The sequence below is a fragment of the Myotis daubentonii genome, chromosome 4 (assembly GCF_963259705.1).
Source record: "Myotis daubentonii chromosome 4, mMyoDau2.1, whole genome shotgun sequence".
NCBI classification, from domain to species: Eukaryota; Metazoa; Chordata; class Mammalia; order Chiroptera; family Vespertilionidae; genus Myotis; species Myotis daubentonii.
Window position 1 is genome coordinate 73,062,614 of NC_081843.1, and position 22,622 is coordinate 73,085,235.

Consider the following 22,622-nt stretch of genomic DNA (forward strand, 5'->3'; position numbering starts at 1 on the left):
TTGGACTTCATTTGTCTTATATTTATAGGGGATAAATATAATAAGGATGTGATACGTTGCAACCCTTTAAAAGACGATTGAATATTACTTGCTAAAGCATTATTGGTCGGCAAGTGAACACAAAGTGAGGTATGCGCCAGCATGTTTGGGGAACTTTCTAATCCAAGGGAAATACCATTTGTTCTTTTGTTGATGCAAAACACAAAGCACTATGCACACGGTCATTTTGTGCCTTGTCTAGGAAAGACAGGAAGTACCCCTCTTTTCTTTTTATGCTAAAACCCACAGTGCCATTAAGGAGTCCAGAGCTCCCCAAAAGTAGGTGTGATACGTAAGCAGGCTGCATTTCACATGCTTACAGTGAGGGTTCTTATATCTTTAAAATGTTTAAAAGATAGCTAGAGAGAGAAAAGTAAGGGCTAGAAATGGTTCGTTTCTTATTCTGGATAGAGGTTTCACTGATAATTACGTTCCCCTTTGACAGTAACCTTTTCATGTTTAGGTTTTACTTCTGTGTTCTATTGGATATGTTTCCGTATATAAACATTTCAACTTGTCCTGGGCGCATTATAATCTTCCTTTGGCTGAAATGAAATGATGCTGTTGGTGACACCTTGTGTAAATAAAACATCTTTCTGGGCAAGTTGGCATTTTCTCTTATAGCTTCTACCACCCCCTAATGTTAGAAAGGGACCAAGTACTTGCTTGTGTTGCAGGTGGTGGTGACATTGATGCTCACTCTGTCTTTGACATGGTGACAGTCTCCTCGTTGCACCAGGAGGGACCATGGTGTTAGTACACCCAGCCCCAGGGAAAAGCCCCAGGACTGAAAATCAACCTCTGTAAACAGAGGGCAGAGAAGGAGGCTAGCCACTCCAGTCTGGTAATTAGCAGCGTTTTTTGAGGAAAACTGACATCCGAGACATGTCGTGAGTGGTTGTAGGACCAAATGGATCCCTGTGCCTCTTGGGTAAAGTGGGGATGGTGCTCCAACACTACCAGGCACGGGAATTAACTTTATGTGCTTGACCAGGTCAGGACAACAACCTGTTCCAGGACCAGCACGTAGCAGGAGTCAAGGGAGGCTGCGGAGTTATGTCAGATGAACATTAGTTATTATCAGACCTTCTCTAAGGGGGGTTTGCAGAAAGCAACCTCTGTTCTGGCCCAGGTCTAGCTTGCGGAACAGACAGTGGCTGTCACGGAACAGCCTCTCCTCCACACCTGGTGACCAGTTTCTGGCCTTTTATTTTTAATGATGACACGATTGTGCACTGAGTACTACTTATAAACAGAAATAGATAGGATTCGGGCCCAAGTCAATGAATGTTTTCAGAAAAAAACATAAAGATGCCCAAGTTTTGAATCCTGATTCTCAGCTCTTCCTTCTTTTGAGCAAACCTTTTCTTCCTGAGTCTGTTATTGTTGGGCTTTCGGGGAAAAGGGCAGCAACATGGCTAATTTCATTGGTCTCTCAAATGTTTTTTCTGAATTGGCCTATTAAAAACACTGGTAAGTCAAGTGAGGATAAAGTAGGTTACTAAACTGTAAATATAGAGTATTCCATTTTTAAAATAAAATATAGTTGTGTTTATGTATATAGAAAAAAATCAGGAAGGAAAGGAACCAAATTTGCAATAGTGGTGACTTTTTTTTTTTTTTTTGGTAATCTTCACCCAAAGATATATATTTTTTCCCATTGCTTTTTCAGAGAGTGGAAGGGACGGGGGGGGGGGGGGGGAGAAGAGAGAGAACTGGGGACAAACCTGCAACCCAGGTATATGCCCTTGACCAGAATTGAACCCACAACCCTTCCTTGTGCAGGCTGACGTTGTACCACTGAATCATACTGGCCAGGGCTATGATTTATTTTTATTCTTGTTATAAAAAACAACAACAACTGTAAAGAACTTTGAAAGATTAAAATCATATGTTTTTGTGGGTTGCTAGATACCTAAAAAGAATGTTTGCCCCCTTGCCGAAACCGGTTTGGCTCAGTGGATAGAGCGTCGGACTGTGGACTGAAAGGTCCCAGGTTCGATTCCGGTCAAGGGCATGTACCTGGGTTGCGGGCACATCCCCAGTGGGGGATGTGCAGGAGGCAGCTGATCAATGTTTCTCCCATCATTGTTGTTTCTAACTATCTCTCTCCCTTCCTCTCTGTAAAAAAAAAATAAAAAAATCAATAAAATATATTAAAAAAAAAATGTTTGCCCCTGAGGTAAGACAGGGCTTGGATTTGCTTTAAACCTATCAATGGAAAGATGGCAAAAATTCTAGTTAGTGCTGATAGAATTGCCACAAATGGTGTCATTTTGCAGCATGGAATTTTTACCCTATCAGATTTTCACGGCCACCCTTGAATGAGTGATGCTAAATAAAACATCACTTCTTCCGGACCTCAGAGGCACCACAGTGGAGGGGACTCTAGTCTGATAGTCCCCAAAAGATAACAACGTTCAAAGCTGACAGCTGCTACTTAAAGTCCGTCTAAATGCCAATAGCAAATGTTAATCAAATGCTAGTAATTAAACTGCAAAACCATAGTGCCAGATGGAAGAGGAGGTGGGAAACAGCAGTCACACACCAAGCCGAGGGCAGGGTAACCAGGTGGGGCCCGGGGTGCGTGTAACACACTGCGAAGCTCCACAGCAGGGGAGGGGGGGGGCGGGGAGTGTGGGGTGGGTGATCAATGTTTGCTCAGTCTTCACTGCAGCTCCCGGAAGGAAGTGAGTTCAGGCCTAGTGAGTAGAGCGGTGAATAAAGGGAATTCCTGCTGGGGGTGGGAGGCGGCCAATCAGGAGGTTTTCAAATCACGGCTTCTAGAGTTTATGTTTTCCTCCCAGACTCAGAGGAATGAAAGTTTGGAAGATGTTACAAAAAGAGGTTGGGTGGAAACTGTCATTTGCACACGATTGCAGGAATTTCTAGAAATGATAGAATCTGTAGGAAGCTAAAAAGACTAGGTAGTGTGTATCCACATTAAAGGGAGAAGAAATCACCCATTTTCAATGAAAGTCCAGGATTGCAGGGGCTGACTTTTCCTTGAGGTCATAGAAGGCTCACTGCACTGTCTTCTTACCTATTCATGTATAGGAGTCCCTCCTACGCACGCGTTCCACCCCCCCCTGCCCCCCCCCCCCCCGACACACTCACACCACTTTAGGGGCTCTCATGATGACTTCTATCCTCAGTTCCTGGTTCTCTGTTCCAAGTCCTGCTGCTGACACACTCGCTGTGAGTGTGTTTTGCTCTTTTGTGTTCTCAGCTTGAAGAAGGGCTCTGCCCAAACTCACTCCCTGGCTTTCTGACCGAGGCCACCCTTTCTCCAGACCCCCTTCGCTGTCTCCAGGCATCACTGTGAGGAGAAAGTGTCACAGCTTGGACCCCATGCAGGAGTGCCCCAATGGCTCATTTTATAGGCCGGTCTCCCCACACCCTCCTCAGCCTGGCTCCTTGTGACAGGCCCTGGCTTCTCCCAACTATTCCTTAATTCCCTCCTTGGCCACTGGAGTTTGAGAGTATTCTTCTGTTGGTTTCAAGTTCAAGCTGTCAGACTGGATAGAATTCTGGAGTCAATTGAGTTCAATCCCCTCACTGTACCTAAAAGAAAAAGGGTATGGAGCCTATTCCTACAGCTCTGCACCCCCGATTTCAGGACACCTCTCCTTGAGTCTCTTTTGCTGGGCTATTTGGAGAGACGGGTCAGAACTTTTCCCCTTGTGTTGGCTTGGAGTAAGGTCCATTCTTCACTCTGGTAGAAAGATAAGCTAGATGACTCACATAATTACATTATCAGGAGGCACTTGTGTTGTGAAACATTACCCAGCTACTTCAAATTCCTAGACAGCTTACACAAGAAAGGATTATATTTTCTCTTAAGCATAACAAAAACTGGGTATAAAGTTATAAAGGCTAAGAAAGAATCTTTATTAAATTTCCAACTGGCTAGTTGAAAATGGGACATTCACAGCCATGTTGCATACTGTGTGAACATAGATACAAGGTTGGTAAGTTGGCATTAGAGAGATTGGCTTAAAAAGAGAAAAATTGGTGAATCAAGGGGGCTATCTATTCTCGTGTGTTCTGGGCTTTAAGAGAAAGGGAGGCGGTGTATCTTACTTTGGGAATCCTCCACTTGCCAGCCAGCCAGCTAGAAATTCCCGTGTTCTGCACCGGGACCTGCTGAGGCCTGCCCCACACTCCCCAAGACCTCCGGTCTCCTCTGGGAGCTGTGCGTCACCATTTACACAGCAGCGGGAACGTAATTGAATTCACCACACAAAGGCTAGGAATGGCCATGGGACCTCTCAAAGGCCTGCCCTGCAAGTGTGTGAGGGAATCAGAATCTGTGGTGTCCCATAGGAAAGTCTGCACATGGTTTTAGAGATTTTCTGTAATCTGGGGGCATTTGGTCAGTGCGTGAGCACCTGTTTGAATCTCTTTGTCACTGTGGGCAGGGCAGTGGTTCCTGGGCAAAGGTACAGAGAGGCATCTTATCTTCTTGGTTGTCACGATGCCTGAAAGCCACTGCTGGCTTTTTGTGACAGAGACCAGGCACAGCGGCCATGCTGCCGTGTCGTGGACGTTCTCTGTATGGGAAAGCATTGTTCCAACCAAATACTGTTAGTCTCCTGCGCCCCCCACAGGAAGTCCTGGTTAACACCACTCACATTTTAGGTCTAGGAGATAAGAGATTATGGATAATCCGGGAATTATTTTACAACAGTTTGTCTTGCGCTGACCAAACAGATGGGTCAATAGCAGCCAGAATGCAGATAGTAAGAATTTTCTGTATTTTGTAAGAGCTTGTAAAAACAATATTTTCTTAATAATCCCAAGAAGAGTGTTTTGTGGGGAAAGGGCATGACTGAATAAAGACCTTATTTTACAGTAACGTCTACTTGTAGAAGTCACACATCACAATGAACTGAATATAGGTTCTTCAAGAAGCATACAAAGTTCCCCTTTCAGTGCTGATGGTGGAAGTGAAGCTGCAAAAGTGCCAGAATCAAAGCTTTGTTTTTCTGGAACGATCTATTGCAAAGAATTTATAAAATGAATATATATTCTACTCTCTTTAAATCATCTTTTAGATGAAAATTCCAGATACTGACCTGTTCCTAAAATTGAAAGTTATCCCCATGGAAACTGTATACTATCTTAAATCATAATTCAAAGGCACAAAATATAGCACACTTAAATGCAGGAGCAAGGTGTAAATTTCTTGGGTGCACAGCCATTGGAATATTTCTGTCATTCATCTACCCAGGCTTAGAGTCAGGAAGTGGGAGTGGAGTGGGCCTCAATTAGCATCCATCTGTTCAAAGCAGAAATGAAAGTGATGCTATTGGTCTTCAGTGGACCACAAAAGAAGCAGTAGCTTGGATCCCAGAGGACCTTTTTATGACTAAGGCTTTTTATTGTTTACTAGAAGCCCAGTGCACAAATTCATGCACATTGAAAGGAAATTAATTAGAAGACATATTTTAGAGGCCAGGGAGGGACTGCAGGAGGTTGGCTTCAGGGCGTGTCTGGCCCGTTTCACCCAGTCCCAATCGGCCAGACCCCAGCAGCAAGCTAACCTACTGGTCAGAGCATCTCCCCCTGGTGGTCAGTGCGCATCATAGCGACTGGTCGAGTGGTTGACCAAACGGTCGACAAAATGGTCAACCAATCAGTCGGACACTTAGCATATTAGGCTTTTATATATATAGATTTGCATCTCATTGATCTCTTCTCTCCTTGGGAAAGAGGATGATAATGAGCAGAGAAGGCAGTGTTTCCTCATGAGGTTTATTTGGTTGAAAAGAACCTGCTAATTCCTGCCTCTACTAGGCAACACTCCCCAATTTGTCACCCTCCCACACACATACCACTCTACCTGCCTCCAGATTATCACCAAAGCTGCATTGAGGGCAGGGATTTCACTGAGTCCCCAGTGCTTAGAATAGGTCCTAACACGTGGCAGGCCTTCAGTAAATATTTGCTAAGCAAATTTATGCAGTTAGATGGAACCCTAAGTATAATTTGCTTAAAATGTTCCCCTTTTTCCCCTAGGGAAAATAAATACTTTTTTTACTCCTGTAAGTAACGTTTTATAACATTTTACCTCTTAAGGTATGGGGAAAGTGGCAAAAAGATTTTTTTTAAAAAATCACATCCACAACTAGTTAGTCTATATTGAATTTCTAAACAGAAAACCTTGTTCTGCCGTAGGCTGATTACCACAGTAAGTAATGTGACCTTTGTTTTTCATGCCCTGGATTTTTATTGCCATCTCTGGGTTCCTCTGTTGCTTTTGATCCCTTCTAAGTGAGAATGGTCAAAGGGAGGGGAATGATAAAAGTGAAATCAGAAAATTATTTTGGCAGTTAAGGGAAGAGAGGCAAAAACCAAGATAATGGGACCAAAAGACATCTTTTTTTTCTTTACAAACTTCTCTTTGCACAAAATGATCTAATGCAATTCATGTCAACAACATAGAATCAGTCAGCCAGTTTTGGAATACAGTGGATATTAAATAGACTACGTTTATCTAAGCGGGGAGGACTGTGGGTGTCGTGAGAATCTCACTGGACATTGGCCAGCAGCCCTGCCCTTCCTCTGATGGAACATAGCAAGTCCATGTGCTCTGCTGACCTTTCTGTTTGTTTCCTAGTTTGACATCGACAACGAGATCGAGTTCTGATGCTCTGCAGGGGCGCTATGCAGCTCCCGAACTGGAAGTAAGTTCCTTTCCTTTTCCTGTCCTGCTTTTCTCAGAAGACCCACTTCCCAGGAAGGCTTTTTATGTTTATTTGTATCTTTATTGATCTGCATTCTATAATCTCAAGAATACAATTTTTGTTCATAAAGAAATATCCTATACTAGGGGCCCGGTGCACGAAATTCGTGCACTGGGTGTGTGTGGGGGGGGGAGTGTCCCTCAGCCCAGCCTGCCCCCTCTCACATACTGGGAGCCCTCAGGTGTTGACCCCCATCACCCTCCAATCTCAGGATCAGCCCCTTGCCCAGTCCTGATGCCTCGGCCAGAGGCGTAGACCCCCATCACCCTCCGATCGCCTGATTGGCCCCTTGCCCAGGCCTGACGCCTCCGCCAGAGGTGTCAGGCTTGGACAGGGGACCCCCATCTCCCCCCGATCACTGGCTCTGGCCCCCGCCCAGGCCTGAGGCTTCTGGCCCAGGAATCATGCCTGGGCAGGGGACCCCCCATCTCCCTCTGATCGCTTGCTCCACCCCCCGCCCAAGCCTGACGCCTCTGACCCAGGCTTCAGGCCTGGGCAAGGGGACCATCATATCCCCCCAATCCCCTGCTCCGCCCCCCACCCAGGCCTGATGCCTCTGCCAGAGGAGTTGACCCTCATCACCCTCCGATCACCAATCACCGGATCGGCCCCTTGACCAGGCCTGAGGCCTCCGGCAGAGGTGTCAGGCCTGGGCAGGGGACCCCCAGCTCCCCGCGGTTGCAGGCTCCGCCCCTGCCCAGGCCTAACGCCTCTGGCCTAGGCGTCCAGCCCGGGCAGCGGGGACCCGCAGCTGCAGCGGCCCTGCGATCTTGGGCTCCGCTTTAGGCCCAGGCAAGGGATCCCTAGCTCCCGGGACTGCCAGCTTCGACCGTGCCCAGCTCCCATCGCTGGCTCCACCCCTACTTCCTGCTATCACTGGCCAGGGCGGCAAAGGCGCCTGATTCTCCAATCATGGCTGGGGGGCAGGGCAAAGGCGGCCCCAGGGCCGCCTTTGCCCTGCCCCCCAGCTCTTAGCTCCCCCCTGGGTTTCTGATCACTGTCAGTGGCAGGGGGCTTCTTCCTGCTTTCCCTTTCGCCTCTCTGCATTGTGCCTACATATGCAAATTAACCGCCATCTTGTTGGCAGTTAACTTGCATATAGCCCTTTCTTAGTTGGCAGTTAATTTGCATATAGCCCTGATTAGCCAATGAAAAGGGTAGCGTCGTACACCAATTACCATTTTTCTCTTTTATTAGTGTAGATATACTATGGGATTAAAATCCTTGCGTTTCCTCCAACAAGATTGGCCTCTTGTGTGGCATCCTGCTGCCCACCTCCCACCAGAGGCTGAGGTGGCTTTGTCAAGCTGTTCTTTGTTCTTCTGTCGTAATGGAACGTGTGTGGTTTTCTACAATTTCTAGTCCATTCCTCTGTTTTATACCTGCCTGTGCCCTCCATGCATAGCACAACTGTGAGGCGATGTAATAGCTGTTCCGAAGGAGGAGAGAACGATGGAGAAGGGGAGGAACCGCATCTGCTGTATGCCACACGGCTGAGCATTGTCTGTATATGAGCTTATTTAAGGGTGTCAGTTCCATCAGGTGGGCATTTCACTGGGTAAAGAATTGTGAACAATAAATGTCCAAAGAATCATACTGGTCGGCAGATGCCAGTGGTCAGCAGAGTGTATTTTGTTACAGTGGAACATCCAGGGTTTAAAAAGGTCTAACCAGAGGGAGGCAGCCAGGAAACAACTCAGCCCTGACCCCAAGAATGGAAAGTCCATGATAGCTAAGACTTGTGGCACTTGCTATGTTCCAGGCACTGTGCTAGGCGCTACGTATGTCATTTCATTTTATCCTCATAAAAACCCAAGGAGGGTTTTCTCTCCATTTTGCAAAGTTATTTAAACTTTTGATTTGCCAGCGTGTAACCATGAGCCTGTGTTCCTAACCACTGATACCAAGAGCTCAGCTGCTGCTCCTGGCCTGGCTGGGCTGGGAACCCTGCCTAGCATCCCGTCCTGGCTGCATCCTAATAGCTTTCCCTGGATTTAAGAGCCCTGGCTTATCTGATGGGCGCTTGCTTCTGCAGCTGCGCCTCTGGGGATGGTCTCTCCAGCACCTGACCTGGAGAGAGGGAACTGTTGTGAAGGCTTGTCATTCTGCCAGCATCATTCCCCCTCTTTCTGTCACTTAAAAAAGAGACTGAATAAGAGAATGAATAAGGAGACTGAATAAGAGAATGGTCTCTGGAAGGCAGGCGTTTGTTCTCACCACCGACTGGGTGACCACCCGCTGGGGTTTCAATATCCCTATCATGCACAGAGTTAATGTGCAAAGAACAGCGAGTCTCTAAGTACGATTTGAGAGAGGATGTTTTTCTTTTTCCGAGGAAAATGTCCAGTGTTTCCTCCGGAAGTGGGGAGCATGCAAGGTGGGTTTGCTCCCCTTGCATCACGTTTCACAGGGTGCTCCTTTGAAAGAGAGTTCATTTCTTGTGGTAACTGAAGCTTCTGAAGAACTGGGATCCCAGCACACCATGTCTTGGGCCCCCTGAATGAATTAGTGAGTCTTTGTGCCGCTCGATGCAAGATTCTGTCAAGGCCAGTCCCTCTATTACAAGTTCCCTTGATGTAGGAGGGAAACAGGGACATGGCCGTGAGGTGGATAAATGGGGTGAAGGCCTAGGCTCCCATGTCCTTGTCCTTGGCTCTCTGTTCTTTGTAGTAAAAATATTATCAGCCGAGTGTCCAGGACCCAGCACTTCCCAGACCTCCTTGGTACTTGTGTTTCTTATCTGTTTACGAGCGTACTTCTGAAGTCATGTAGTTACTGTTCATAACCTGATATTTTTAAAATTAAGTTTATTATGTTGAGTAAGTTGGAACCATGGTACGAAATTTGAAAGATACCAAAGGCTCTTCAAAGGGAAGTATCCCACCATCCCTGACCTCGGCACCCCGTGTCATTTGAGCAGCCCGATTTTTACAGGAAGTGTAGGTAGGCCTCCTGCTTCCAGATCCCTTAGCGTTACCATCGCTGATTTTCCTGGCCCCACCACTTCCTAGATGTCACATGCTACTGGTTGCCTCTTGTGAGTCATGGGCCTTGGAGTTCTCATCCCGCACTCATGTTCCAGCTCCTTTCACTAAACTAGTTGCCTGACCTCAGTCTCCTCAACTGTAAATAGGATAATCATCCCAGCCTCAGAGGTTGGAGAGGGTTTAATGAAGTAGCGAGTAGAGCGAAGCACCAGGAGTGAGCTCCATGCGAGCGGGGACCTTTTCTCAGTCACTTTGTGTTTCAGGTTGAGTTTTTCAGAGGCAGCTGCCCAGGTAGTTTGATGAGCAGGAGATTTATTAGTGAAAGGAAAGTGAGAAAAGAAAGGGAAGAGGCAGAGTGGACAGAGAGTGATGTTGAAGGGCGCTGCAGGCCGGACACATCTTTGCTGACCCCAACAAGTGCTCCAGGGAAGATATGGCCTATCGGGCCTGTCCCCCAGGGGTCAGTGGCTGCTCCCTTTCACCCCTGCTGTGGGATTCATTCCTGTGCCTTGTCCAGGAAGGGCTTGCCCTCGGGCAGGGTGACTGCTGGGGCAAAGCCTGGGAGCTGCAGTGTAGAGACTGTCTGCCATAGCAGGTGCAGTAACTGAGTATGCTCCCTTGAAGGCAGCTCCCCTCAGTCCATTGTATTTCCCATCACCAGCACCCAGAGCATCTGGGAAGAGCAGGTGCTTCGTTAACATCTCCCGAAGGGGTAAAGTGTGCAGTTCTGGGCCTGGGATATAATTCAGATGGGGGCGGCTTGGCACGCAGTGGCCATTAGTGCTTTACTGGTGTGGGGAGCGGAGAGCAAGTCACCTGACTGTTGGTTTTGCTCTCTCAGGTAGCTCGGTGTTGCTTTTGCTTCGGTCCCTATGGAGAAGGTGAGTAGAGAACTTCCCTCTATGCATCTGTGTGGCCCTGCAGACCTGTTGCTCTAGTCCAGCCATGGGCAAACTACGGCCCGCGGGCCGGATACGGCCCGTTTGAAATGAATAAAACTAAAAAAAAGAGACCGTACCCTTTTATGTAATGATGTTTACTTTGAATTTATATTAGGTCACACAAACACTCCATCCATGCTTTTGTTCCGGCCCTGGGTCCAGTTTAAGAACCCATTGTGGCCCTCGAGTCAAAAAGTTTGCCCACCCCTGCTCTAGTCTGTAGGCATTTGGGATTCACGTACAAATAACTGAATGGTAAGGGGAAACTTTTTTCCACAGCCAGTTTACCGTGTACATACTTTTCATACTCTCCCCAAAGGGTTGTGAGGTTTTCTTGGTTTGTTTCGCTATTCTGGCAGGCAAGAAATCAGTCTAATATTTTGGCTCATATTTAAGTTATACATTGAGATTTAGAGAAGCAGAAAGTACATTTTTTAAAGGAATGAAAATTTGGAAAATACCAAGAGATCCTGACACCATAATTTGGACCATTCTTTTCCTCAACTTAACTTTTCTTCTTGAATTGGAGGATCCCGGGGGCTTGAGGAGTTCTCTACTCTTTCTCACTTTCTTCTGAGCTTATAATAAGTTTTGTGTTTTTAATGGCTTTTTCCCCTCTGCTCTATTAAATAGAGCAGCTCAGTTGGTTAGTGCGTGGTCCCTACTGGTATATGCCAAGGTTGTGGGTTCAATCCCTGGTCAGGGCACATACAAGAATCAACCAGTGAGTGCATAAATAAGTAGAACAACGAATTGATGTTTCTCTCTCTCCCTCTCTCTCTTTTTCTCTCTCCCCCCCCCTCTCAAATCAATAAAAATAAATAAACTTGACTTGATCCCTCAATAAGATTTAAAATAAATAAATAAAATATATGGGATGTTAGGTAACTCATCCTGTTCAGGAAGGTTCTGGGGTAGGGTGGTGGGGGTTGTGCTTTTGGCATAGATGGAAATGCCTTAAGGTACAAGTGGCTTTTGGCATCTTTCCTACGGGGCAGCCCCTGGGTTGAAGCGAGTGTGTCTTGGCTAAAGCGGTCAGTGTGCATGTGTTCACTCATTGAGCTGGTGCTGGCTTTGTGGTTCACAGACACTGAAGACCCGCAGAATATGAAAGAGGGGCCGGGCGTCATTTATGATGAGAAGAGAAGCACCGTCTACAGCTATTCCTATTTCCACGGAGTCTTCTTTTTGGCTTCCCTCTATGTGATGATGACCGTCACCAACTGGTTCAAGTGAGTGGCCCACCTTCGTAGGGGTTTTAGAAGGGGAAGTCTTTATAAAAGCAAGGTGAGTCCTGTTCCATATGGTGCTGAGGCACAGAGCAAATCTCCACGGTCAGCTACATGGTTTTCCAAGTCAAGCTGTGCTCACCTTTACCAAAACAGTTCAAGTTTAGTCTAGTGGCATACTTTTAACCATGGGAATTGCCAAGGCTTACTGCAACTTAAAAAAAAAAAAAAAAAAAGGAAGGTTAACTGCATATGGGTAGTCTTGAAGAACATAGTAATGCTAATGGAGGAAGCACTTGGAATTCTTAAGCAATCATCTGCTTTTTAAAAATTGTATTAAATTTATTGGGGTGACATTGGGTAATAAGATTACAGTTTTCAAGTGTACAGTTCCATAATACATCATCTGTATACATTATCTGCGTTGTGTATTTATCCCTTTTCTACTTTGTATTTTGTCTTTTTTTTTCTTCACACTTTCATGACAAAAGTTTAAAACAGCTTTTAAAAAAATAATATGGAAATATAAAAAGTAACAGTGACTCCTCCCCCAACCACTGCTAACAATGTGGTATATATTCTTTTATTCTTTTTATATGCATTTACAATTTTTTAACATAAATATGATTACAAATATTACCCCCATTTGAGGTTTTTTGTTTTGTTTGTTTTTTATTAACCTGGCAGTATAGGATACACCTGGCTTTCCCTGTCACAACATAGAGACTCTTTTCCCTGTTACAACATACAGATTCTCTTTGCATTATTCTTTAATCCAAACTTTATGTTGGATACGAATGTGATATAAATTAGGATACACATGGGCTAGGCATTTAGGCTTATTGTGCTTTCTATTCATTCATTCCGCACACATTTGAGTGACTCCCACGTGCCACACTGTTCTGGGTGGCAGGGCTTACATTCTAATGGGGGAGACCGTGAACCGAGCCAGATACAGTGTGTCAGATCGGGGTGAGTGTTGGGGTGAAAAATGAAATGAGGAAGAGGAATAAGGAGTACCTTGTGGGGTTGGGGGTGGTGGGTGGTGGCTTCAAACCGAGTGATAATCTTCCCAAACACCTTCCTGAGGGAGAAGATAGGGAGGGAGCTGCTGATGCTTCCCCGTGATCCTTTGAAAATTCCCGAGAATTTCTGGCTGGGGAACTGAAGGAAAAAATGGAGGGAGCTGTGATCAATTAGGCAGATAGTGAGTGTTGAGGATGTGGGAAACTTGGAACCCTCCTGCACTCCGGGGAGGACTGGAAAATGGTGCAGCTGCTTTGGAAAGCAGTTTGGCCGTTCCTCCAAATGTTAAACATCGAGTTAGGACATGATCTGGCAACTCTACTCCCAAATATTACATCCAAGTGAAGATGAGGCACGTTTATGGCCACACAAAATCTTGTACACGGGGTGCACAGAGGCAGCATTGCTAATAACCAACAAGGGGAAACAATGCCCATCAACTGATGATGGGTAAACAAAACGTGCTGCATGCAGACAATGGAATACTGTTCAGCAATAAAAGGGCCTACAGTACCGACACGTGCTACAACAGGGATAAGCCTTGAAAACATTGTGCTGAGTGAAAAGAGCAGTCCCAAGAGGCCACATGATTCCATATGAGAATGAGAATGTCCCAAATAGGCAAATCCATAAAGACCAAAAGTAGATGAGTGACTGCTGGGGGCAGGAGGAGGGGAGGAAATGGGAGGGCAGCTATGGGTGCAGGTTTTCTTTTGGGGGCGATGAGAATGTTCTAAAGTTGACCGTGGTGGTGGTTCCACAAGTCTGTGCACATGGAAGTCCTTGAGTTGCATGCTTTAAGTGGGTGTGAATTATATAAGAATTCAGTTGTTAGGAAAACAGGAAAGGCTGGAGGGGGCAAAAGCAGGGAGACACTTGGTAGAAGAGACCTTCTCCCACGGGTTCTCCTCCTACGCTGACCACGATGGCTCTCTCGTTCCCACAGCTATGAAAGTGCCAACATTGAAACCTTCTTCAGCGGGAGCTGGTCCATCTTCTGGGTCAAGATGGCCTCCTGCTGGATGTGCGTGCTGCTGTACCTGTGGACGCTGGTGGCGCCCCTCTGCTGTCCTTCTCGGCAGTTCTATGTGTGAGGCCTGCAGCTGGAAGGGACGTCCTTTGAGCAAGTGTCCCAGGGGTCTGAGCACTGACTGGTGTTTTTCGAAAAGCTGGCTTCCCCTGGCTTTCAGGGGAGGAAAAAATCACCTGATGGGCTTTTTAATTCTGAAATTGGAAAAGAAACTACCAAGTTATCCCAAAAGAATTGAAAATTTTAACCAAGTTGATCCTGAGTGATGCTATGTTTTGTATGTGTCTTACCTCTAAAAACTGGGGTGGTAGTTAGGCTAATAGTTTTCTTCTGCACGTTTTTACCAAAACAGTTTGGAGTATGACACCTCACAGGGGTAGAAATTTACCTTGTGAGGCCTGTCATTCTTATCCTTGGAATAGAAAACATGCCAAAAGCTTGGGCCTTCAGCCCCTGACAGAATGCAGACCCCTGTGCACACCTGGGCCTGCGGGACCCCGCACACAGCCCCCTGGTATTTATAGGGCACAAGAGGCAGCACCTGCTTTTAGTGCCACCTGTGCTGCTTCCTCCGGGCCCCCAGACGTTTCCCGTGGAAGTTGTGATGCTGGGAATCACATCTGCCGTTGTCCTTCTGTTGCCCTTCCTCGAGGTCCCCTCATCCTTTCTGGGTTCAGTATCTTTGTTATGTGACAAAGCACAATTTGCTATCACCACCTGTGTGACACCCCCCCCCCCCCCCCGGATTATCACTACCTGATCAGAGTCACTGCAATAATTACGACTCTTATTTGTGGAGTTATTCACATAATGATAGAACAATATTCATGTTGTTGTTTTTGTCTGAACAATGGAGAGCTATGGTCTTACTTGTTCGTGCTATTAACAGTAATAATATTATAGAGCCTTACCTGGAAGGTTGCTTTCTGGCTGAAGCCTGCTGCGCCCCTTTCAGTGTTAAGGTCAGCCCCCCATTTCCTCTTCCACCTTGAGGCCTTTGAAATGGTGGAGGCGGAGGGCTTTTGATTTCCAGATGTGTAAGGGAGCCACACCGTTAATGGCCACTGTGGGGTTTTGCAGTAGATTTGCTGAGGTGGGGATCACAGGCGGCACCTCGACAGGGCTGACCAGATAAGCCGGTTAAACAAGTAGACGTGATCAAATATACTTAGAAGGAAAGGTGGACGGACGGTGGGGCTTTTTAATGGAGCTGTCACTAACATCCACAGAAAGTTCTACAACACATACTTGTAAGCTAATCCTCATGAGATACTGGACTTCGGGCAGCTGCCCAAGAAGATGTCCATTTTCGGTGCTGACGTTCTCAGTCAGGAAAAGAGTTTACTTGGTGGAAAGTCTGTTAGAGACCAGTGGAGACACCTTGGGGTGTCCTGTTAGTGTCTCATGCAGGATGGAAAGACTCCTCAAACTCCCCGGCAGAGAAGGTCTGAGATGGAAAAGCTGGTCTGTGCCCCACTGTATGAGTTGGGCAGAATTGGGTCCCACGTCAGCTGGGCTCCAGTGTGCCAAAAAGCTGGCTTTGGGAATTAGCCAAATACTTCATTCCTACTTTTTTGCCCTCCTCCGAGGAAAACAAATACAACAGATTGATTCTTCTGGGAACTTGCCTTATTGACAGCATCTGAGATTCAGTTTTAAAAGGCACTTGTGTGTGAGAAAGAGCCTTTTGTTAGGCAGGAGCTCTTTGTGCTCAGCAGTTGAAAGATGATCTGGAGCCACAAAATGAAGAGCTGCCATGGGCAGCCTACCCCCTGGGAGTGGAGCACTGGGAGTGGGACCAGTTGAGGGAGTGGGGCTGTGTGTGTAGCAGCAGCTTCCTGGTTGCTGCAGTGGCCAGTGCAGTGACCAAGGGCCCCGAGGAAGGGAGATTGGCTTTAGGAAAGACCACAGGAGGAGGCGGATCAAGAGCTGGGGTTGTATCAGTAACTAGCTTTGTTAGGTTTTCTTCCTGCTAGTTGGGTCTGGTAGCCAGCTATGTGACTTTGGAGCTGGTCCTTACAGCAAGTCAAGGTCAGGCTGACAAAGTATTCCTTGGCTGGCCTTTGTTGGCCCCCCCCCCCCCCCCCCCCCCTGCAGAAAGATGCTCAGGGAAACACAAAAGAAAGGCCATTGCCAATGGCAGGGCCCTGGGCGCTTCCTTCCTTAGCTTGCCCAGCCAACCCACGGGTTTCCAGATGCTTAAGACTTGGTTTGTGGCCTGTAGTTCCTTTCTGAAATTTGGTCTGACACAAGAGGCATAATTACAGTCATCTGGTTTTTTATTCTCAACTGAAAATTTAAACAAGTGTATCTGAATGATCAAGAGAGATGTGGATGTACTCTGAGGACTGTGGGCATATAAATTAAGTTGACTTTCATGATTATTCATGGTAATAAACAATACTCAGGTGATGAGTCAACATTCAACTATAGGTTTAAAGAAGCCTATGTTTTTGTGCTATCGTGAGTTAAGAAACTGGAAAAATTTTGCCAATTGCTTTGAATTACTATAACAATGGTGTTCATTTGATAAATTCTTTTTTAATGAATAGACTTTTGCTTCCTACAACTTTTTGTACATAATTTTAAAAGTGCATCCCTAGAAGCTGCTGGTCAGATTCCTTTAGTGATGAAAGCCCCAAAAGTTTTAAAAACTGTTTCCTCTGTGCTATTCATCCAATGTGGGACATTTCCCCTTCATTTCCGTGAGTAAAAAGACTGAGCGGGGGAGGGGCTCTTTTGCGAGTGTTGCTGTGTAACCAGACATGTCACCTGACTGAACGCCAGAGACCTTTCCATCAAAGCTTTCGGACACCCTGCTTTGTCCTTACTGGGTCTTGCTTTTGCCTTGGTTTTATTCTCACAGTTTCTTGGGAAATGGCTTGAAGGAATTGGTTGCCAGAGATATGTGGAGCTCCTTGGTGGTGTAACGGACCGTGTTCCAGTGGCTGTGGGAGAGTGAGGTCACTGGGGACCTGGGCTCTGGTGCCCGTCAGGAATGGCCAGCAGGGGAGCTTCCACACCAAAGTGTTTAGTTTTAGTTCCTCAGAAGTTTCTTCATTATGGGTGACCGCTATTTAGTGCTAGTTCCACCCACCCATTTGTCACCCTCTGCCTTTTTAATATGGCTTTGAAAAATTATGTGTTGCCCCAGCTGGTTTGGCTCAGTGGATAGAACGTTAGCTCACGGACTGAAGAGTCCCAGGTTTGATTCTGGTCAAGGGCACGTACCTCAGTTGCAGGCTCAATACCTGGCCCTGGTCGGGGCATGTGCGAGAGGCAGCCAATTGATGTATCTCTCACATCGATGTGTGTCTGTCTCTGTCTCTCCTCCCCTCCACTCTCTCTAAAAATCAATGGAAAAATATCCTCAGTGAGGATTAACAAAGAAATTTAAATTATGTGCTTAATTTTGGCCAGAAGTTTACTACCATTGGTGCTTCATATTACCTATAAAAAGGGAACACAGAGCCTGCATTTAAGCTACCTGGGCTTTTTTTCTCCCTCGACTGCCTTTCTAAATAGCTTCTCAATTTGCTGTGCATGCGTGTCCCGCCCCTCTTGGAAAGGAAAGAGGGTTTATCCTGTAACTAAGAAAGGGTGCCCTTGGGCCAAGACCCTGTTTGCACAGAGAGAACACTGGGCCTTCTTTCTTCAACCAGGGACAGTGCGGTAGCCACGCGGTTCTCTGTAGGACGTCCTTCTTAATTTGCCAATAGCACGAACTCCCTGTGGCTTTGTTCTTAAGGCCATCGTGTTTCCTGCCATCTTTAATACAGTTGTAAAGACTCAGACGTTTTATTTTTTACTTTTTAAAAATATTTTTTTATTGATTTCAGAGAGGAAGGGAGAGAGAGAAACATCAATGATGAGAATCATCTATCAGCTGCCTCCTGCATGTCCCCTACTGCGGATGGAGCCTGCAACCCGGGCATGTGCCCTGACCAAACCACGACCTTCTGGTTCATAGGTTAGCGCTCAACCACTGAGCCATACCGGCTGGGCAAGACTCAGACGTTTTAATACAGTGTTGCATTTCAGGCAGAGATGGGCTCTCTAAGGTTAGATCTACTTAATTTGGTCGGAGAGCTATTTATTTACACAGATCTTCGGAACTAATGCTCGACATTTTCAAGATCTTTCTCTTTTTTCTTCCTCAGTAAATCATTTGCAGAGATGTTCATTTTACCAAAGAGGCATCTTTTGTTTTGTTTTAAAGTAAAATTCTTTCAGCAAAATCTTAATTGGGGAAGGGTGGATTAAGAATACATATATCCAAATTCACTTCTATAGGAGTTTAATGATATATATGTGAGTAAAGGTATGGAAGAATTCTTGAAGGTAATCCTTTGGTGTGAAGGATCCTGGGAAATCCTCTCAGGTAAGGAAAGCAGATGTGTAATATATGTCTTGAGAGCTATTTATAAGAAATTTAAGAGGATTGTTTTGTTTTCATTAATTAAAGATTTAAGGGTTTTGTTTTGTTTTTTACTTTACAAAGAAAATTTTACAAAAATTTTATAGTCATAACTTTGTTAATTTTTTAAACTTTTCTGAAATAATTAGCTGTAGCCAAATTATGTGGTTATGTTTTACAGTATTAGAATTTTAAAAATGTAATATATGTGGTAAATCTACTCTGAAATTTATAATGGTCTCAGATATGATTAGAGTTTTGGTAACTTTTAAACATTTTCCCCCTTTAGTCACAAAGGCAACTATGGACTTATATTTGTTTTTTGAATGCTAATTTTTCTATGAAGCGTCTGAGGTTGACCAGTCTTTTCCTATGTAGAAAACTCAAAACTTGTTAACTCTGTACTTTAATAAAATTTGAAACTGAAAACCATGTTGTTTTTTCTCCCTTCTGTTGGACACATTTATAATTAAAAGTCTTGCAAGTTGTGTTTTCCAAGATGTTGCCTTCAAATGTTAATCGTAGAGGGGAAGGGAGGAGGAGAGAGACAGAGAGAGAAACATTGATGTGAGAGAGACACATCAATTGGTTGCCTCCCACATGGTCCCCGATCAAGCCTGACTGGAATCGAGCCCAGGATTCTTCAATCTGAGGGTGGGCTGACACTCTATCCACTGAGCCAAACCGGCCGGGGCAGTGGTTGGCAAACCGCGGCTCGTGACCCACATGCGGCTCTTTAGCCCTTTGAGTGTGGCTCTTCCACAAAATACCACATGCGGGCGTGCACGTACAGTGCGAAGTTGTAAGTAAAGTTTATTAAGTTAATTTTAGGGAACGTTGTGGAGTGAAAGAAGATGTAGTGTCAAGGATTGAGAAAGGTATATTGAGATGGTTTGGACATATAGAGAGGATGAACGAAAGGAGATAGACGAAACAAGTATACAAGACGAGTGTGGATGGGAGAGTTGGAAGGGGTCGACCTCAGCGAACGTACCTCAATCAGATTGAGGACGTTTGTAGCAAAGGCCAGCTTAGGAGTACCCTAATTAAGTTAATAACAATGTACCTACCTATATAGTTTAAGTTTAAAAAATTTGGCTCTAAAAAGAAATTTCAATGGTTCTACTGTTGATATTTGGCTCTGTTGACTAATGAGTTTGCCGACCACTGGGCTAGGGCAATCAACACTCTCTCTCTCTCTCTCTCTCTCTCTCTCTCTCTCTCTCTCTCTCTTTTTAAAAATATATTTTATTGATTTTTTTACAGAGAGGAAGGGAGAGGGATAGAGAGTTGGAAACATCGATCACCTGCCTCCTGCAGCCTCCTGCTGGGGATGTGCCTGCAATCAAGGTACATGCCCTTGATCAGAATCGAACCCGGGACCCCTCAGTCCACAGGCGGATGCTCTATCGCTGAGCCAAACCGGTTAGGGCAATCAACTCTCTCTTAAGCTTCTTAGAGTCTGTTATGTTCTCAAGAACAAAAATACAGACATGGAAACCCAGGCTTTTTAGCTTCTCTGTGGATGAAAGCCCCATGGCCTGCTTCCTTCTTCATATGCTTATGCTAGTGACACACTGTCTTAAATATGAGAATTAGGGTAAGTCTTTAAAGAAGGTAATGTGTGCCCTCCAATGTGGTTCTTTTTAAATATTTGGGTATTCTGGGTCTTCTGCATTTCCCTTCAACATTTAGAATTAGAGCCAGGCCAGTGTGGCTCAGTGGTTGAGCATCGCCTTGGGGCATATACCCAGGTAGTAGGCTTGATCCCCAATGTGGGGGTGTGCAAGAGTCAGCCGATCAATGGTTCTCTCTCATTGATGTTTCTATCTTTCCCTCTCCCTTCTCTGAAATCAATTATTTATATATATATATATATATATATATATATATATATATATATATATATATACACACACACACACACACACACACATATATATACACATACATACACACATATATATACACACACACACACACAAACACTAAAGTTTAAAATTAGATTTAACTTGTCCATTCCCTTGATTGGAATGCCATTGAGTCAGATCAGTTTGGGAAGAGTTGCCATCATAGCAACAGTAACTCTTCTAATTTCTGGTTACAGCTTTCATGTATATAGATCTTTTAAATTTTCTTTAGTAGTATTGTATATCACTCCTGTTTTTATTAATCTTGATACTTCTAATCCTCATTTTTATGAGATTAGTTTCCTGAGTTTTTTGTGTTTCACTAACAAAATTTATCATCTCAACTGTTTAAAGTGTGCAGTCAGTAGGGTTGGGTACATCCACATTGTTGTGCGATCAATCTCCAGAACTGTTTCCATCTTTTGAAACAGACGGTATCCATGAAGCAGCAGTCTCTCCTTCTCCTCTCCCACTAGCTCCTGGAAACTACCATCCTACTTTTTGTCTCTAAATTTGTCATCTGCTCAATTTTTCCCTGTTTCTTCCCTGATAGATGCTGACACTGTTGGCTTTGCATGTTTCATCCATCCCAGATGTACTTTGGGGTTCACCACTTTTTTGTGGTAAATGTTGTCCATGGGTTTTGAGTCGTGTTCTTATGTGGGGATTCAGGAGATCCATTCACTCTTGAGTTGAACTGCAATAAGGCTTTCACACACAACTTTTCTCCATGTTGCTGAATTCATTGTCCTCATCTTATTAGACCTATTGGACTCGACATGGTTAACTCAATTACAAACCTTATTCAGATTTAACTGATTTTTACATTCACTCATCCCCACATTTGAAAGTGATTATTGTAGTTATTCTGTTTCTGTTCACACTGCACTTAAAATCATGGGATTTTTTAGTTCTCAAGTCTCTGCTCCCACAAAACCACACCCCAGGAATCACCCCAGGAACATCATCCATCCATGACTGGACCTGACTTAGTTATTAGCTCCTCTTTTTGGGTCATACTAACTTATTCCATGTTGAAAGGCCTGATTTGCAGCTGAATAGTTCAGCCTGCTCCCCACTCACAAATGGTTGGGAGCCCAGTGACTTCAGTTTAAACTATTATTTTAGTGCAAGCTGGTTGTGTTTCTGTTCAGTTCTCTTAAAAACATTGTTGTCTGTGAATCTTCACTATGTTAACTAAAAACCATCCCCACCAGTCTTTTCCAGATACAGCACCCCTCCACTTTGGACTACAGGGCAGAGCTTGATATACCCATATTCTTGCACAAGCTCTTTGCTCTATTGTCTAGCTGACAAGATTAGAAGGCACACTTTTAAGATTCTTAGAAACCTTTTTCCAGCCAGGAGTACATGAGAAGCATTTTCTGAGATCTTTTTTTTTTCTTCAATATATTTTCTTGATTTTTTACAGAGAGAAAGGGAGAGGGATAGAGAGTTAGAAACATTGACGAGTGAGAAACATCGATCAGCTGCCTCCTGCATACCCCCCACTGGGGATGTGCCCGCAACCAAGATACATGCCCTTGACCAGAATTGAACCTGGGACCCTTGAGTCTGCAGGCTGACGCTCTATCCACTGAGCCAAATCGGTCAGGGCATTTTCTGAGATCTTAACAAGGGGCTTTATCTTGACCCTGAGGTCATATTTATATATATAACTTTTTATTTAATCCAATATACCCAAATTATTATTTTAACCTCTGAGATCATATTTTACTTGTGGCATCTTAGAAATTATAAGAAATTATAAGTAGCTAATAATAAAAGTTTTGTTGAAAAATACTTCATTGAGTGTTTCAGATGTTAAATAAAATTAATTAAAAAAACTACAGGGTGTCCCAAAAATATATATATACAGACTTTAATAGCTGATAATAATTTTCATTCCTTTTCAGGTTTAACTGATTTGAAATAATGGGTGAAGCCAGACTAAGCTTTGAACAAAGAAAATTTGTCTACTAGTCTTTTTTATGGGGATACATAAAAGATAAAGTTTAAGGTACAAAAATGGCAAGTTGACGAGCAAAATTATTCTTGACGTTTACGATTCCATTGCTTGGCATTATCAGCAGTGCCTGGATCAGGACAGTCATCAGTTTGAAAACAGGCATAAACTAAAAAATTACTCATTTCTGTAGATTCTTTTTAATTTTGAAAATGAACTGTATGTTAAACACTGTCTTTATAATCATTCAAAATGTGTATACATTTTTTGGAGAACATATGTATACATATATAGTGCAATCCAAATCCTGTGTGTGTAAAGTATTACA

The 22,622-nt window shown here is 44.6% G+C and overlaps 1 protein-coding gene across 8 annotated transcripts in view; it reads left to right on the top strand.

The window, feature by feature from the left end:
* The window catches only part of SERINC5 (serine incorporator 5), a 102,292-nt gene extending 83,442 nt beyond the window's left edge, over positions 1-18,850 (top strand). For 5 of the 8 annotated variants that reach the window (XM_059694222.1, XM_059694226.1, XM_059694221.1 and 2 more), the window contains 4 exons: positions 6,662-6,728; positions 10,617-10,656; positions 11,804-11,948; positions 13,918-18,850. In XM_059694222.1, the coding sequence (XP_059550205.1) occupies positions 6,662-6,728; positions 10,617-10,656; positions 11,804-11,948; positions 13,918-14,065 (400 nt within the window). In that variant the 3' untranslated portion in view covers positions 14,066-18,850. Of the gene's footprint in view, positions 1-502; positions 640-6,661; positions 6,729-10,616; positions 10,657-11,803; positions 11,949-13,034; positions 13,595-13,917 lie in introns of those variants that run through there. The other 3 variants (XM_059694225.1, XR_009452640.1, XR_009452639.1) reach the window with 3 other exon arrangements.
* The last annotated feature ends 3,772 nt before the right edge of the window (positions 18,851-22,622 follow it).